General features: G+C 35.8%; 1 protein-coding gene and 1 long non-coding RNA gene across 2 annotated transcripts in view; both read right to left on the bottom strand.

Annotated features, from left to right (window-relative positions):
- The window catches only part of LOC135079960 (uncharacterized), a 134,337-nt gene extending 115,172 nt beyond the window's left edge, over positions 1–19,165 (bottom strand). The window contains exons 1-7 of the mRNA XM_063974605.1: positions 18,978–19,165; positions 18,032–18,583; positions 17,402–17,699; positions 17,204–17,243; positions 15,964–16,198; positions 13,721–13,811; positions 5,907–5,964 (exon numbers count right to left, since the gene is read on the bottom strand). Of these exons, the coding sequence (XP_063830675.1) occupies positions 5,907–5,964; positions 13,721–13,811; positions 15,964–16,198; positions 17,204–17,243; positions 17,402–17,699; positions 18,032–18,516 (1,207 nt within the window). The 5' untranslated portion in view covers positions 18,517–18,583; positions 18,978–19,165. The remainder of the gene's footprint in view (positions 1–5,906; positions 5,965–13,720; positions 13,812–15,963; positions 16,199–17,203; positions 17,244–17,401; positions 17,700–18,031; positions 18,584–18,977) is intronic.
- LOC135079691 (uncharacterized) lies at positions 10,665–11,321 on the bottom strand. The gene is made up of 2 exons (XR_010258869.1): positions 11,123–11,321; positions 10,665–10,947 (listed from the first exon to the last, which is right to left on the bottom strand). It is a non-coding gene; the product is annotated as an uncharacterized LOC135079691 (long non-coding RNA).
- Positions 19,166–19,466: the final 301 nt, after the last annotated feature.

Here is a 19,466-nt window from a genome sequence, read left to right as displayed (position 1 = left end):
TAAGATTTAGCAAAAAGCTTATAGCATTCTTCAGCAGCCTATATGATCCACATACAACGCCTAACTGACGTGACCTAATTCGATCCCAGCCGATATAATCTTTCAAAAGGTTCTGTATGGAAATAGATAAAGCATTTTTACACAAAAGATAATACTGCGAGAGCTCGTGGTATCATATCCTTCAAAGGGTGAGCCGTACAAAGTGAACAGAGGCCTTATAGAACCGATATGTGACAGATTAGTTTGCACTGTTCTGTGCTTTTGCATCGTATGCACTCAACACTCTTGTGTTACAGACTTGAGAACCTTTGCCGTGGGCGGGACCAACGGACTTTCGTCTAAGGGGCGTGGTGCGCTCACAAATTCGAATGTATAAGTATTCAGATTTTTACATCGCTACACTACCCTGGGTGTCCTATTTTTAACTTTGTTTCAAGGAACTGAAGCCCCTAACGGCTGTTAGACTTTACGAGACGCAATAGAAACTGTTTTGTTTCAAAAATATACTTCTGAAGTCGTCATTGTACTAACGACAAGTTTTTTCCTGTAGAGTTTACACAAAAGCCTATCTAGGGAACTCTGAAGACTTACTAGTTAAAAATTATATTCAGCAAATGTCCCTTATTGTGTGAATAAACAAACATTTTCACCTCTATTTTACGTAGTATTATTACGCCCGTATTCACAAACGATGCTTGCTTATGTGAAGCAGCAAATCGAACGCACAGCTTTGAATAGAGCTCTGTGATTGGTTCGTGTGTCACACTGTGCCTTTACGCACACTGAGATCTCATAGTAATGTTTGTGAATACGGGCGTTAGACTGCAGACCATGGTAGATGTATTTCAGCAAGCGAAATCTAATTAGCTGATACGGTAAGTCCTACCCCTAACCCTAAGTAATAAATCGACTTCCAACTGAGAATGTACTGGCGGTGCGACTCAACGTACCTATCTCACTTTTGCGTCTCGTTCTGACAAAAACAAAATATAATCCAGCAAATACAGTCCAGCAACTTTTCTCGACAACTGTACAATATTTTGCCTAAATAAAATTATACGCAATATGCCCTGGTTCTCGCAAAGAAATCTGTCAATGCGTATTAAGAACGTGTGGTATATTAAACGGTTTACAATAGATCTCCTTGTGCCGCACGAGTAGGAATCGCAACAGAGAGATTATGAAAGAATTTTCCAAGCATTTACCTGGCCGTAGGTGTATTCATTTTTTGGCGAGCAGGGCTGGCAAGAGTTGGCTTATACACACAAGCCGTGCAAAAAAGGTACCTAACGAATAGAAATAGAAAAAAGTAGTGAAAAAAAGTAAACTTATAGGTACTTAATCGTTTTAATGGATAGAATTTCGGAATGCCTCTATAAACTTCTAATAAGTTTTATGATCACTTTTACATTTCATTTTTTAATTAGTAAAGTGTCCACTGACTTAGTCACAATTTATATCACCTGGGAAGTGGAGATTCGACCGATTCCTAGAATTTCAATGTCTATTCACTTGTGTCTTGAAAGACTTGGGGTTGCGGTTAACCATGTGGGTATGTTTCGACATTTTGTTGCATTGCTGCATGTGTCAAAAGACAAAAACTAACTAAGAGGGTGAAGTGACCAAAAGTGAGTCTTGGCTTCTGAAAGTAAAATCTCCACTCCGTTCTGCACGGCCTTTCGTCAATCATTTATTTTATAAAAAATCGAAGTTGTTTCATTATAAAATACAAAAAATCGCCAACCCTGAACACAAGTAGGCAGGGATGAGTCGTCATAGATACCAACTAGATCCCATTGAACGGGTTTACCTTCATCCGATATTGTGAGCTAAATAGTTTATTCTGAAAACTCGCCTCGGGTCCCTTTTGATAGAAATCTTATTTTATTTTTAGGTGCCTTTGAAAAGCAGCAGACTGTACAATACACACTTTTGCTGTACAATTGGAATGTGCTATCCGTACCAAACATAAATTGCGTTACAAATTCGCAGAGAATATTATTTAAGAAATATTTCTTTGAAAATATTCATTCGATTTTAACCGACTTCAACAAAAGCAGGAGGTTATAGTAGACAATATTTCTGACAAAAGATCTGTAATTTGTGAAAACACTACACACCAATTATAAAAATTTTCATTATGATTATGCACTACGTAGTTACCTACCTACTTGAATATAAGCAGTAAAATCTAATTTCAAGTTGACACCAACCACTGATCAACTAAAATACTTTTTAATCTATCAAATTATTTCTGAACTCTGATCAACTGAATTTTTTTCATGTTTCAAAAAGAAACAAAACATTAACTAAGAAGTCAACTGATCAAAATAATATTAATATTTTCAAAGATCAAAGATTCAAAGATTGAAAAAAAATTCATGAAAAAATATGCAATTAAAGTATTCATATTAGTCCTATCATGACAGTCATAACAGAAAATAAAGATGACAAGGTAAATATATTTCACAACAAACAAACACTTCTCAAGTAGCCATTAAGCCCAACAAAAATAACAGAAAGAAAAATATAATATCATTACTAATTAGTTGAAACTCGAACTGGTCAATTATTGAGCGTTAACGAGCGCCCACGATGTCCGGTTAGTATTTCACTCCGATTGAGATAAATGATTTTATTGCGATAATAATGAATAACGAGGTAATACCTACTCGTCGAAAAATCTGCAGATAATTATATGCTACATAATTAACAAAAGTATTGAGAACTAGCTGACCCGGCGAACATTGCACCACTTGTGTTACAGAAAGAATGTAAGATTCTAATGATGAATTATTTTTTTTAAATCGGTCCAGTAGTTTGGAACCTATTTAATACAAACAAACAATCAAATCTTTCCTCTTTATAATATTAGTGTAGACTAGTTTCAGCCTGCGACTTAGTTCAAATGAATTTTAATTTACCTACGACAAAAAGTTTTTATAGTTCTTACCGCCGTGGAAAACATGGAGTCATTGAGGCACCCCATTCCACTAAAGAAAAGTTGTTTTTAAGATTACCAAAACACGTTTCTTTTTATTTTAATTCTAGCAATGAAACCACAGTTTCAGATTATATCATTTATACCGCGATCAAAAAGGGAGTCCTCATTCCACCAATGAAGGGTTGATTTTTAAAAGTACTATAAAAGTACGTTTCTTGTACGTACGTCAATGAGTAACCAAAGTTCAAGTAAATCCATACAAACGTTATTATTACCCTTTTAGCCCCTTCAAAGATATTTTTAAATGTAAAAAGTGTTTTGTTAATTACACACACAAAAGCATTCCAAAAATTGCTAATAAAAATTGCTTTTCATCGCATTGTCTAAAAATTTGAGCTTCCTAAAAAATCCAAGAGAGTGAATAAGAATAGTCCAGACTTTTCTTTTTTTTGGCATCCATGTCATTAGCAATAATGATTCATATAAACAAAATAATTAATATATAAAAATGTTTTTCTATGTATATTATTCGCGATCGGGCTAAGAACGACGCCCACGCTAAACGTGTGGGCCGCTAGCCCGCCACCACCCTTCCGTCGCCATAGGAGACACCCAAAGGAAAAAATAGTGATTATTACTCATTTATCGAGACGTTATTATATTTATAACAATACGTCGCGACACGAGAAAACAATCACCCGACATCCGACACCCGCATCACTAAGGACCAGAGCAGACTAGCTACTTAGCATCGCGTCGGCGATCGGCAATTTTGCGACTGTATCGATGCAGCATCGCGATTTCGCAACTTGATACGTTCGGACCCGGTATCGGAATCGCGCTTATTAGTGATTTCTGTCGCTGCGTCGAGCTTCCAAAAAGCGACTATACTTATGGCCGCGTTTGGCGTTTTTAAATGTGTAAGGAATATATGGTCGCTGCATTCAGCTTCTAAAAAGCGGCTAAATCTCCGATCGCTGATATTAAAGTAGCACGTGTGCTCTGGCTCTAATGGGCGCGACATCATTAATACGGTCACTTGGATATCGAGTTACACAAACAATGGATGTTTGTGTCTTATTCTCCATAATAATAATCGAGAAAATATGATGAAGCTATTGTATCGGAAAAATAATGAGGGGAAATGGGCAAATAATTAGCTGTATGGATATAGATAATATGTTGTATGGTGTGAAGATAAGGTGTTGGTGTGATCCAATATTATCTTATCACTATGGCTTTAATGCAAAGCAACAAAAAATCGTTGGTTATGGTAGCAAAATTAATTTGGCGTAATATCTATCTAAATAATTTTTCTCAAACATATCTTATTTTTTTTACAAAGCCTAGCCTGTTACCTATTCATATCCAAAATATTCTAGAAAAATAAATTAATATGGCGACCATTTATTTTATGCTTAAAACCCGTGTCAGCCAACAAACATGTTAAAGGTCACTTCTAACATTATTTACTGTGACACAAAAACCTCAAGAAATGTGTCGGGAATGTTATCGCAAATTTTATTGATAACAAATCCCCCGAATTCTATGTTAGGTCGGCAGAGCGTTAACATAAGTTTACTGTCAACACAATTAAGGGTACCTACGTCAACATTAGTGGTTCCTAGTGACACCACTCACATATCACACATTAGGTGAACTTGGCTGGTTTAAAGTATTGAAAGAATATTGGAAAAACGAAAATGAAAAAAAATAATTGTCAGATTAACAAGGCAAAAAGATTTACCCCCACACTAGGCATTACCTGTGCTGTGGAGGTAAAAAAAATCCTAATTTTCAATGATTTTCTCAACTTATTGCTTTATTCAATTGAAAACTGCTAGTTGAGAATATCAGAAAGGAACGAAATACAAAATGAAAACAAGAAGCATAATCTAAATGCAAAAAATAATTTTCTGCATTCGATTTGTAGATAAAATTTTCTCTTTAAATACCTCCACAAAGAGTGAAAATTGTTTTTCTATTAAATTTACTAGAAACAGCAAAAACAAGTTAATCCGTGCCCGTTCGAACTCTAACGAAGGAATTATAATACAGCATTACAAGAGTAAATTGAGATATCTTTTCCGCGAAGAGTGGATTGGAGAAAAAATTCAAAACAATCATCGTATTGAAGCAACTAAGCCAAGCCAAGTGCCGACGCTGAGCAAATAGGGAAAGAAACAAATTATCTCTATCGGACTAATTGTCGGCGGATCAAAGTGGGGGAGCGATGGGCAAATCCCGCCCGTTATGTTTTTTATATTATTTAATTTTTTTATTTTCAGCCAGGGAGTAAGGCGGGGTGAGGCCGCGGGCGCTACTCGCAATTATTGTTATTACAAAGAGATTGCCGCTGAGCCGGATCAAGAGTCGAGAATTTTTCACTGAATTCATTTCGACAGCAAGTAATTGCAGTAGCTACACCATATTTACGGTTTGTGGTGGAAAACGGTGGGAATGCTATTCTCAAATGTTTCGTGGGGCTTTGTAACGCGAGGGCTCTGCCAAAAAGACAACAATCGCAATGTATTGTCACAACATAATAGCCAAATAAGGCAGCTCGCGGAGTATTAACTCAATTTTAAAATGTGGTCAAAACCTATCATCTTAATATCGTTGTCGTTATCGTTTTGTATATTTTTTCTCGTTTGCGAACATCTCCTCAAAAACTTTGATCAAAAGTTTTCTGAATACATTCGTGTTTGTTAAAATAATTATTGAATATTTCCATATTTTCTCTTCAGAACTAACAATAAATCATTTTTTTTATTTATTTTATGGCCAGATTAACCCTTTACAATACAGCCCCCAAACTAAAGATTGAGAACCACCGCATTAGAACAATCTGCCGCGCTCCACTCTTCATAGGAAGTGAGGGATTACCGGGGGAATGGAAGCCGCGAAATTGGTGTAAACTAAAATAAAAAAATAAAACCAATTGAAACAAAGCAACACTCACCAATGAACACGAAGATCTGGTGATGGGCGTAGCGCAGCAACATAGAGATTGAGACAGTCTGTAACAAAAATAGTAATTAAGTTTAGAATTCACTGACACGTTGGTTCATTTAACTGAAAGAAATAGAAAAGAATGAATATGCTTTATACGTATGAGCCTAGGCGCAGACCACCGTTAGCCGATAGCTGGATCGGGCTGTTAATCAGTATGTATGAAAGTGCGCACATTACACCGATTTGGTATGAAAATACAAAATAGAATCGGTCCCAACTATCGGCCAACTAAAAGTCGGTGGTCTGCGAGACTGAGCGCGAGCGTGATTGGATGAGACAATGAACACCTTAAAGGACTCAGTCTTTATAGTGGTTCAACTAATCGTGCCGTAATGATGTAGATGTTAGACAATATTATGATAATAACTAACACATTTACGGCCGGTAAATTAAAACTAGTCTTTGTAATGATTTTAACATTGCAACCTCATCCAAACCAAAGATGTTAAGAAACAAGTTATTTTTAATGCCACATCTCACTGCTAATTATGCCGTTAAAATTCTGTACATTTTGGAACAAAGATAATTCTCAGCATTTGTCTAGCAGTGGAGTGGATGTCTTTAGTTGTAACCAACGAACGAATACCTAATAAAATAGACATATATCGCGATTCAAGTCGTTCAGCAACACGCATTACCCACAAACCGAACGTCCAATTGGAAATTCCTTCACCTTTCTGCATAAGGTTGGGTACTTACAGCCGATCGCAGTTTACTTAAATGGATTCAATCTGCACTAAGCGCTCCGTTAATGAAATTCAATCGAGGGAGGAGGCCGCGGGGAGCAAATGATGTGGCGAAAAGATTGATAGAGGCGAGGGACTGCCACCTATGTACCTACACCCCGCTCAAATTGTATGGAACTTGAAAACACTATTCATTTCGGCCACTGATTTATATTAGTTTTCTACGGTTGTGTGAGTTATATGAAATTAATTACTTTAAGCATTTTAGTTACAATAATATAATAATTTCACTAAATACATGAGAACCACTTCAAAGAGTCACAAATTGTCAACATTCAATATACAATTTCAAATAACCGATTTTGTTAGCCAATTTTTCGTCAGTAAATATATGCATGCCTGCTACTGGTGCGGTAATATTTTGAATTTCATGAAAAATCGGAAACGCTGTATTTTATATAATTTTAAAATAATATTGCTGAAAGACTACACCTAAAATTGTTGTTTAAAGTAAATGTCACTGATACATTTAGAAATCTTTGTAAAAGCCGCAAAGGGAGCGAACCTCTTTTTATAAAATTATACAGAAGAGCAAAAAACTACATAGTGCCCGAAGAATAGAGCATTTTTGTATACTTCTAACTAAATTTTTGACCGTTTATAGGATGTTCGCCCCTTTACGGCGTTGGCGACGAATTGATACGTAGGTGAATCTATAGAGTATTCAACTTTATCCATAGATTCATTAATTACGCAGAGGCGGTCTAAACGACCGTTTTCACTTATAAAATAGTCATATGGTCCTCCCACCCCATTATGCGATCAAGTCGCCTTAATATTAACGATCGATATGGCCACCGCTCTAGTTTACGGCCACCGTAAAAACTAACAGCTTCCAACGTCCGGATTACGTCCGGCCCATTGATGTCCGGACCGGGCACGGTCCGTCGCGTCGCGTGCCGTCCGGCTCGACCGAAATAGTAGGTGGACGTGGAACATTTTGTTAATATAAAAAAACTGAGATCTTTCCTCCTACTCATCATAAAAAAATGACAATCACCACGTCGCGTTGGCGGAATTTTGTAAAAAGTCGAGAGACAAAACATTTATTTATTTATTTATTTATTCGCATATAATATTAGTAGGATACTTTTTGCACATAAAACTGTACAGTGGCGGATTTAAAACATCTTCACTAATTAAAATTTAATCGATATTTTAACTAGCCATTTTATTTGAGTTGTCGCTTGTGGCAAAATAAAAAGGGATATTATTAAATGCACATCAAATAATAACTTATCGCACATCAATTTCAATTACTTTTACATCAAATAAATTATTTAACAAATTGTAATACTTATTTGTAATATAACAAAACTAGTACTAGAAAAAAACCTTCTTTTTTTAAGGATTTTTTATCCTTAAAAAAGAAGGTTTTTTTCTAGTACTTAACCTTACGGAAGATTTTTTGACTTGCAGTTAAATACTATCCAAATAAAAATGATAATATTTTTAAGCAGGCGCGTTGCGTTTGCTTTGACCTCTATAAAGCCTTCATAACTTCTGAACTTCTTCCTATATATTGTTTTTTTTCTTTTTACATATTCCTAGAATCTTGTTACTGTACGTACAGGTACAGTTACAGATCGCCGTTACACGCAGCTTAATAGTTTACACATATTTCGGGCGAACTGCAAACAGCGCGAAAGGAGAGTTAAGTCCGATGCTCAAGGGCTTACGCCGGCTTTGGCTTTTAACTGGCGATAGTAGAGCAGAATAGATAATAGCTTAACAGCGTACTATTCTAACGATCGGACTGCAGGATTAGGCGAAATATTGTTTATAAACACCGACGATAACAGTATCAAAATCCTATTGATTTTACAATAAACTTAAGTAGGTACTTTTTAAGAAAGTAGCATATTTCGCAGCTTATAACTTGGCGCTGCGCCAGTAAACTAGTGTTTCCCAATACGTGTATCATTTGCTATCCCAAGTTCACGGCAGCACCTCCAGCCGTGACAGTTGTCTCGTAGTACATTATTATGTTTTTGTATACCATGCAGAATCACAAAGAATTTGATACTCATAGAATATTTCCTGCGCTAAATATCATGTCATGAAAAACATGCTAGTGGCGTAGACATTACGACAGTCTCGTGTCTTGTGTGTGTATTCATCTAAAACCCCGATCACACTAGCCTTAACTCAACGATGAGTTTTCCTTTGGCGACCTTTACATACCGTGGCCGATGGGTTTTCCGCCAACGTACCCAAAACGTGGCTGCCGAACGATGCGTTATTACACGCGATTAAAACCGCTTTTACATTATGAAACTAGCAAACTAACCTAACCTGCCGTCCCGAGGCAGTAGGTAATTAATTAGGTATGGTGGACAGGCCATTTTCTCCAGTCAAAAAAAGGTGAAGAGGTTCCCCGTAAATAAGTAAATATGTGCTGCACAACAGTCGCATATATTAGTCTACAGTTCGAGATTGTACATTTCGTATAGATAATACACCGCGCTACGTTATCTACTTCCAATAATCCCCTTAATTAATGCTAATGGAATAATATGTTAGTCAAACCACCGGATTAATTCCTTTGTGTTGCGGAACAAAACATTTCACGTATTGTACATTATGAGAATAGATGTAGAAGAGGCATTAATAAAATCGAAGCCTCACACAGTGATCGGAAATTTCATTATTGGCAACTACATTTCCAGTATGGTACTCGTAATCGTAAGTACCTAGTCATCAACAGCCGTTTACAGTCCACTGCTGGACTATGAGCCTCCTCCACTATAGTGGAGGGTTTTATCTTGTGCCAAACTAAGCAAAACTTGTAAGTACTTTGGAATATTGTGCGACTAAGTACTTACCCACAAACTATATTTAACAATACCTATACGTAGCTGTGACGTGTGTAGCTCATATTAAAATGTGTATTTATTTTATATGGGACCCCCTAAAGTAGAACGGTAAAAACTAAAATCGAAACAAAATGCTAGTTATAGCAAAAATCCGCTCAAATAATTTTTGACTGCGTCTATGAACATACCATTACAAATATTAATTAAACACGATTGCTATATTATTATAAGAAACAGAAACAATACCTAGATATATCCCTGTACAAAACGAAAAGCATTCTTCCGTGAACATATCAATTAATAGGTATCGCATAGCGGTCCCTCGGCGAGCCACTAAAATCAGGACTCGGAGTTACAGTTATTGCTCTTTTACAGCCCTTTCAAACTTTATTACGGCACCGAATACCACCTCTGACGGGCCAGACATACCGTTGTGTTTGTTTTACGAAACGAACGAAAAGTGCGCGGAAGAAATGCGCTTGTACGGTGTTTTAAATGCTTTAATGGCAATGGTTTTTATTTTAGGTAGCGTTTTATTAATATGCTTATAAGATTTGTATACTATTCATTTATAGTCAGTAAACCATATACATTTATAGTCTTTAAATAGACTTCGGACGCAGGTTGGCCGTAGTAAGGACAATCTGGTCAGGTGGGGATTCTTGGATGGCTTAAACATGGAGTGCAGGTGCGGTTTTGTTCCCCAGTCGATGAAGCACTGAACACAATTGCAACACACGGGTACATGAATATTGATAGTGGCAGGCTCAGCTCCGATACATGTCACCGACTAATCCCATAGCTCGGTGTCAGTCGCTGTAGGAATCGCATTAATCAATTGTCAAACTACTAACGGATCACATATCTCCGATTTCATGTGCTCTAGCTATAGGTGTAGGTCGCCTAATTCGATTGCCTGACAGTTTGGGCTTGATGGTAGCAAACTTATTCGCTGGGTGCGAAGTACTAGGTGGGGGGGACATAATCTATCGCAGCGCTCATGGTGGTCAAAAGTAGAAATAATGTAAGCTCTGTCATCAGATGTATCTGTCAATGGCAAAGCGATTCTACATAATACATTTTAATATCATTAATTAATCGCATGAAAAGGGTCCTACTGGGAACTTAAATAAAAGAGTGGACTGTATTTCGATAGGGCTGTTTTAATAGCCGTTTACAATTTGGAAATAACTAAACTATACAACGTGGTAGTACAAAAATGAGTCACAGTAGTTGTTGTGCACAGATGTTTGCCTTATGATGAGAGCGTGAATTATTGAACTCTGCCCTTGTTTTGTTCTTAATTCTTCTACATCTCGGACTTGTCCAGCCAATACCAACAACTTTCCTTTAAATACGGTTTGTGGTTGGAATTTGATATTGTAACTCTCACAAACCCGGTCTTCAAAACGATACTCATTTCGATCTGAAAACGATATTTAATTTATTACTAGCGATACAGAAACATTTAAATATATTTGCTGTTATATAATGAAACCGTTAAAGTAGCTTTTTCTTTTTGTTTTACTGTAAAACTACAACTATAAATGAAGTAAACAAACCCTGACACAATCAAAAATAAACACACTTTTTGGACTTACCTCATTTGATTTGAATGACCAAAATGATTTCAAAACCTTTTTTCCACCCAAATCGTGGTATCACAACAATTTATTAGTTGAAAATATTTGTTATTTTTTCATTTCGATATTTTTTCACAAATATACGACCTAAATGTCAATGTGACAGAACCCACAAAGTTGTGGACGCTAGTTGGCGCTGTAATCGTGCACGGAGCCAATATGTTTGAATATGGTTTTTGGACGATGTTAGCGATACTTTTACAGACTGGAGAGACAATTTAAAGATATAAAAATGGTGGACTAGCTCTGTAACAGATATCTGTAACTGTGCCTACATGGTTGAGTGGGGCATGAAACATAATATGCAATTGATTAAGAGGCAAAAAGTAATTATCTAAATAAGTAACGTTTAAAATTATATGGTACTTATGCCCGTTTTCACCTTCAATCCCTAATTTTTAAGTGAGTCCTATGGTAACACATAACAGGAATTTTGTTTACATAGGGGTCACTTAAAAATTAGGGATCGATGGTGAAAACGGGCATTAATCACATATAAACAATTTTAGTCTGCGTTAGTAACGCACACTAAAATGCGTAACGCAGCGTTATGTATTTTAGTGTATCGTAATTTTACTCTACCTAGCCACTAATCTTTCAATCATTCACTAACTTACTGCATTCAAAGAAATTGATAACTCATTTATACATTGAAACAAAGAACAGTTTCGTAGGTAGTTTCTCTCTTCTCTTGGAATTGTTTTTCACAAAACAGGTTTTTTTACTTGGACCTTTCAAGATGTTGGGAAATAGGTATTAGCTAGATTTTGTATTGGTGAAATTTAAAATTTAATTTATGGCAACACAAACTTACGGACACGTGAGTAACCGGCATCTATCAAGCCTTAGGCATTGTGAGCTTCCAACTACTTGATAAACCACTACGACTGCTTAGGCAGGCATCTTCAAGGTTATTTGTAGGAATTAATTACTAATATCTATTAATTAGTCTGAGCTAATACAGCCAGACTCCTGCCTGAGAGTGAGGGCCTTCACATGACCTTTTTTGACAGCTTTTGACCAATTTGACCGTAAATGACGGTCAAATTCAGCCGCTTTAGTCATTTTCAACACTAATTCTGACCGTTTTCTTTCGTAATCAAGTAAGACGATGTTAATAAAAATAACTTCAAGATTTGAGTTGTTCTCAAGATAATATGTAAATAATTATGTACTCGAAATTCTGTGAAATAATAATATTTTGTACTACATACAAAGTTAATAATATAAAATTATTTCATGTAGAAAAAGTCAACATTACCAATTTGGGGCTTCTGGGAACTGTTGTTGCGACGGGAAAAACATCAATCTCATTCTAGTTAAATCTTTTAAAAACAACAGATACTTTAACAAGTATGTCGTACATATAAAATAAGTAAATTATAGTATTATTAAGGAAATTATTATTTGTAGTTAAAATAAATAATCATCTTCTAATTCCACTACTATTTTCAATATTTTATGGGTTCGAATAATTAATTAATCAGCGCCATCTCTATGTTATTTTAAGAACCCATCTCCAAAAGCAAACTTGAGAAGTTGCTTTTTTAAGTAATACGGAAGGTTCTACTACTCGTCGCTAGATGGCGGGCAAAGTCTTAATCAAAACGGAGTTTGTGGTGAAAAGGTTTTGTATTTTTTCTACCCGGCGCTAGATGGCGGTAAATAGCCATTTTAAAAATAATGCAAATAGCATAAAAAAATACAAAAACATAATGCTTGTAATCATATTAAACAATACTCTGCCCTCTACTTACTAAAGTCATGTTTTTGTCATGTCTACGATTTGCACAAATAAAGCGATAAATAATCATAAAGTAGCGGTTCTTTAATTTATTCAGACACTAGAAACTGGTTTTTATATCCCGTTTTTAACATGATGAGTGTGTTCAATGTTCACAGTCCAAAGGTGAATGACCATAAAGATGTTCAAATGGACACGCAAAAACCAAATTGCGGTAGAACACGATTAAAATGATGTCACAAGACATAACAAAGTCTATTCATCTTTTCATTTATTTTTTTAAATATTACGAAATTCAATTGAAGTCGCCAAATGAAGAGATTATTCTGAGGACTTTGAACACTTTTTTCTTGAATAACAATAATTTAAATAATAATCTACCAGTAATCTTCTCCATAGAGGGTGAATTTTATAAAATCCTTTCTTAGAGGACGCCTACGTCCTAATAATAACTATTCAGCGTATTTTTTTTGTAGTTTCACATGTGTATTGGTGGATCAGACTAACTGGAATTTTATAGCGCTAGAATGAAGTAATTTTTAAACAAATTATGCCTAGAAATATTATTAATCCCTACATAAACGTCTACCCAATTATTGCGTTTATACAAAGCCACACCCATAGTATCTAACGCCTATATTCACAAACGATGCTTGCTTAAGTGCAGCAGTAAATCGAACGCACAGCATTGAATAGAGCTCTGTGATTGGTTCGTGTGTCACCATGTGCGTACACTGTGAGACCTCGTAGTAATGTTTGTAATGTTTGTGACGTACTATGTCCCTAAGGTCTAAAATCCGTGGCATACTTACAAAGACGAGCATGATGAAGAAAGCTGCTACGTATGAGCTGCGTGCGGTCAGCATGGACACAAAGCGGTAGTGCTCCCCGGTGATCACGTTCCTACGACAGGAGAAGCCATGTTGAGATTGGTCTATTCCACTTTGATCACCTAGGTCAGGGGTCTTCAAACTACGGCCCGCGGGCCATATCCAGCCCGCCTCTGGCATCAATCCGGCCAGCGACAGTAATAGAAATGCAATAAAAGCCTGTTTGTGTGGATGGGCAGAAAAATTAAAATTGTTATGGCCCTTGCAACATACCGAAAAAATTATTATGGCCCCGAGGCTTCACAGCTTGAGGACCCCTGACCTAGGTGATCAAAGTGAGACTCCAATCGACACATTGGTGTCTTTTGATCACCCATGGATAAGAAGTCCACTTGATCACGTAGGTGGTCTTATCCATGGGTGATCAAAGGACAACAAAGTGACGCCTGGAATCAACTTTGATCACCTGGGTGATCAAATCCAGGTGATCAAAGTGGAATAGACCGGTAATTTGACATCTAAAGGTCAGCGCACACAGAGGCGAGAAGCGCTGGAAAGTGGTCGCGATCCGGGATGATATTTTTAGGAATATTTTAGTTTGTATAAAATCAAACACATAGAAAGTGGACGCCTCCCAGCGCTATGGGATCGCTTCGCCTCCCTTTCCAGCCTTGTGTGCGCTGACTTTGATTCTATTTGTAATTGGCACAGACACGTGTAAAAATGTGTACACACATGTATGTAAATATTTTTGGAATACTTTTTGCATAGATTATTGGACTTTTAAATAAAATTTAAATTAAGCTTATAAAAATATAAAGAGCAAAAATAATCTTTTCATATGCACAAAACTGTCACACAAATGTCAAGGGCAAAACATTCAAATTAGTTTTGCACAAATATTTGCAAATGACTTTCCCACACATAGTTTTTGTGCATCTTCAAAAACATCTTGACACTCGTCTGCGACCCGTATAGTAAGTAAATGCTAACTACACTTAAAAATTACATGAAGCATGTTATTTACATTGATACTTTAAACGTTGTGATGTCTAAATTGTGTAACTAAACCATCCAAATGTCCAAAGATATTTATTTATTTATTTATTTATTTATTTTCTGTTATAAATATCTAATTATTTGTTATTTGTAGCTATTTAAGCTGGATATTAGTTACAACTGATCAAGATTACCAGTCAACCAATCAGCATACAGTGTCATGCTCTAAGAAAGAACCCAGAACATAACATTTTTGAAACTATTCTTTTTTCAAAGAATATTACCAATTTGTAAATACAAATTACTAATAATTTAACCCTTCGTGGTAAGCTAATTAAGCTTGTGTTGCGAGTGGGTTCATCACATTAGTCGAGCGGTGGCAGGGTTCGAACTCGCGTTCCTAGGATCACGGGTTGCCAGTCTGGGGGCGCAGTGTGAGTTTACGTCAAACGCATTCGATGTCGACTGCGTAGTAAAGTGGCATTAAATGTATGACGGATTGTACAGCGCCGCGATTGTAAACTTTCAAGAACTAAAATCTTCATATATTTTTTTAACGCGCTCGCTAGAAACGACGTTTGATGTAAACTCACACTACGCCTTCTGACCCCTTCACTGTCTATCAGCTATCGTGGCTTCTTTTAGCTTTGACATTTACAGTAGGAAAAGCGAACATTACATTCACACTCTTACCACAGAATAATAATAAGTACTACGTACAGAAGTTTTACTTCGCGAAGGTATTTAAAAAAATGTATGCTCAATGTCATTAACAATATGGTGTAATTTAGCTTGTCTCAAGAGTCAAGCAAGTTTGTCAGAAGTTTTGTTGACAAACGTCAGTGTTCGGTACTGCGCCGAAGCTATAGGGCTGACTTCGGTAAAATGATGTGACGTGAGGTGCCAATCTGCAGAAAATGGCGGAGGAAATACATGATTTAGCATGAATTATCATGAATAATATTAACTACTTATTTACCTCTCAGTGTCTTCAGGCAACTTAAAAAAGTACATTCTGTGTTTTTATTATTATTTAGGCAGTTAAATACTGCACAGTGTTTAGTACACCATTTTCTTTATTTTTTTCCATCATACACAAGAATACGCGTGCGTGAGTCAATGTTCGCTCGTATGTGAGGCCTTGTCGAATAGTACTCTTGTAGGGGGCAATCGTGCGTGTTTTGTTTTCGATGTAAACTCGCGGAGATGAACAGGCCTGCTCTTACCTCAAATACCCTTTGTTATCCTCATTCTCAGCCAAAGTCTTTATAGAAGCCATCAGCAAGTCGTCGTATCCCAGAAACTCATCAAGCACGAAGCGCGAGAATGTATCGCCGAAGCATTTGTCCTCTTGAGGATCTAACGTAACGATTTTCACTGGGATCTTCAGTCTTAGTCTGGCACTAGGCGATAGACGTAGGAACCCGTATTCCAGGGAATATTCCAGAATGTAATCTTCATCTGAAACATAATAAAAGGCTCTTAGAACAGGTATTTTGTTTGTATATTGATATATTTTGTTGGAATGTGCAAAAGGATTTTCATGCTTTATACTATACATGAAGCAAAAGGTCAAACACCCTGTCCATCTCAGTGTCATCTTCAATGTATTTAGCTTCTAATATAGTGTAAATATTGTTAAACTTATGTCTATCAACTTTGTAGCAATATGACTCAAAATAATGACGTAGGCATAGGATACTGCTGAAGCGTGCATTGCACTGTTAAATACTATTTACCTTTTAGTCACAAAAAATAAATCATTTTTAGTGATTTTCCTCTCAATTTCAAGCAAACTAATATCAAATCTGCATTATTGCATTTACCTATATGGCTTAAAAACGTGACTTAAGTATACAATCTATCAAAATCATATACAGAGTGATTTTGCAACGTAGGTATGCCAAATTTTTAGAAGCTACTCAGAATCAGTAACATAATCGATTTACGTAAAGAACAAGTTTTTTTTGTATATTATTTTAATTATTCCTATTCACTATTTAAAGCACGCGTGAATAATTTACTTCATGAAAATACGCACGCACGTCACGATATTTTCGTAACGGTTATCTGCAAAGTTTAATACGCGATAGCCTAGACATTAAGGCGACATTAATTTCGAAAAATACGCAAATTCGTAATATTCTATAGATCTTTATAAAAATTTGGCACCATTATTCAATGTCACCCTGTATGCAACATTATCATTATAACAATAAATATGTTAAATAAATGGGCAATGCTTATCTATTGTTTGCATAAAAGTGTGATAACATGATGTTAATAGGTTCATAATCGTATGCTCTGGTACAGCGTCATAAGAATATTGCTGAGGGTCAGGGACCTAGGACAACGCTTGAAGGTTTTTTACAATGCCAAGTTATTTAAAACTGACTGACATAATACAACTTACAAACAATAGTAACCTTGTCTTAAATAAAGTGTACAAAAAATCATCACACTCACCTTTTGAAGATTCATTTGCAGCAGCAACTTCAAGACTTGTCTGTAAATAAAAATGTAAACAGATCAGTGATTATTATTAATTTTAAATTATCCTCCAAGCTCACACCTTAATTCAGTCATCAAGTCACTTGTCATTAAAATCTGATAGGTTGTGAACTCAAGTGTTTTGTAATAAATTTTTATTAATTTAATGCTCACCTTCATATATTTTTTCCCTTCTATTTCATCAACAAAGCTCATAAAGCCTTCCCATATGGAGGAAGATGGCTGCTCCAAGTCTTCCGTTGCAACAATTGTGGCGTTCAAATCAACAGTATCATCAGTCGATATGAGATCCGGGCCTGTGTTTATGTAAGAAGTTTCGATCACTTGTCTGCTTTCTGTGTCGTCTTGACCTTCATCGTGAACACGTGTAATATTGCCGTAATCTGTGCCATCTCTTATGTATTCATCTTCATTGGTGTCTTCATCAGCAGACGACTCAATCGTGATGAATCTGGAGATATAATATTTTAAAAAATAAGTAAATTAAAGGTAAATTATTTCAAAACATATAAATTCATTATATTGCTTAATTTTACTTTTAGTTTTACACACATAGTTAGTTAAACATACCATTTGTAACTTATAAACTACTTCTGGTTACTTTTGTAAATAAAATGAATAATATGAATAAATGTGTAGTAAAGAGCAAAAAATATTTACAAAAGTTTTTACAAACTTTGTATATTTTGAGTCTGTTGAAAGTAATCTCTAGAACTTCTGAATCAGTTTTAAAAAATCTTTCACCAGTTACATTAAATTAATGGTTTAACAAGAATAACATACCCTTCAGTTGTTAACATTCCAAGCATAGTAGTAATTTCTTCTTTGTCTTTTTTCAACCTTCGTTCCTTTGCATAGCTCTGTTCAATGGTATAGTCCTCGGAGGGGTTTCTCAAGATTTCCACTCGTAATATACCATCTCTAGGCCACGAGTCTTTCACATGATTCAAGCATGTTGTAGGCGTTCTAGAGAATGCTATGTGGATGTATGCAAGAACAAAGAAAGCGACTAGCGCTTTTAACAGCACAAGGAATTCAAAGAACCTCCGCACAGGCCTCGGAAATGTTCGAGCATAAGCTACAGCAAACTTGAAAAACAGTGCATGGAACAACCTCTCTCTCACGCTGAATAATGGATTCTGATTCTGAAACCTACGATTATTTGGTGGAGGTTGGAGCATTGGTCCAACATGCACATGATTAACGTTATTCTCATTGTTTACTCCGGGTGGTGCATTATTTACAGCCTGTCCTCCGCCTGCGCTCATCTTTACTTCGCTATAGAACTAATCTAAATATTATAGATTTTAATATCATATGAGCATCTCACGACATCTGAAAGAGAAAGTATAAAAAATTAAATCCATACCCTCTTCTCTTTAACCTCTGAGAACTGTCACAGAGCCAAAGGACGCGAGTGCAAAGTTACGAAATAAGTGTTCGCAAATTAGCAGGCCTACTAATTGTATTTGGTTAACTTTCAAGATCACTGAAACCTTCTAAATAGACGTCGACCTCCAATAATTAAAACTGACAATACAAGTTTACTTACGTGCAAATAAAACAATAAACATACACGTATCACAGACATTAATATGGCTACTTTAAATTAAGATTATGTTTATTAATTAGTGTACAAGGATAGGGGATAATAAGCAAATCATATTTTTCTTAGGTCAAAGAGTAAAAGTGCTAAACGCAATCGTCGACATGAAAGCAAAAATCTTACCCAAATGTCAAAAATATTTTAATCAGAACACCTTTAATCAAAGGTGCTGATTCACAAAAATATAATTCGTCTAACTACAACCTAAATATTACATCAATACTAAGCTAAGATTTTAATTTACTTTCTAGCAATTAATAAAATCGAGAGATAATAATAAAACTGAAACTGTCAAACCGAAACGTCACGCATCGACGTCAAAAAATAGTTTGACTTTTTACTTTTTTTTTTGACTTTTATCACAGCGCTGGCAATCTAATATTACACCATAACTTAACGTTATTTGTGAATCGTTATTTGTAGAATAGTTGCCGACTTTACCAGATTTTGAGAGCTTTTGAGATTAGTAGGTCCAGCATGTATCTACTCATAATTTCAGGCGATGATAGTAAAAATTATTGACGGGCGTTTGGTGTAAGTGATTCGCGCATCGGACTATCTACCTTTATTACTAAGTTTATTGCTCACTACTACATTATAAGTACAAAAGCT

This window comes from Ostrinia nubilalis, chromosome 17 (genome assembly GCF_963855985.1).
Source record: "Ostrinia nubilalis chromosome 17, ilOstNubi1.1, whole genome shotgun sequence".
In the NCBI taxonomy this organism is placed as follows: domain Eukaryota; kingdom Metazoa; phylum Arthropoda; class Insecta; order Lepidoptera; family Crambidae; genus Ostrinia; species Ostrinia nubilalis.
The sequence above is the reverse complement of the archived record's forward strand: the minus strand, read 5'-3'. Positions and strand labels throughout refer to the sequence as shown.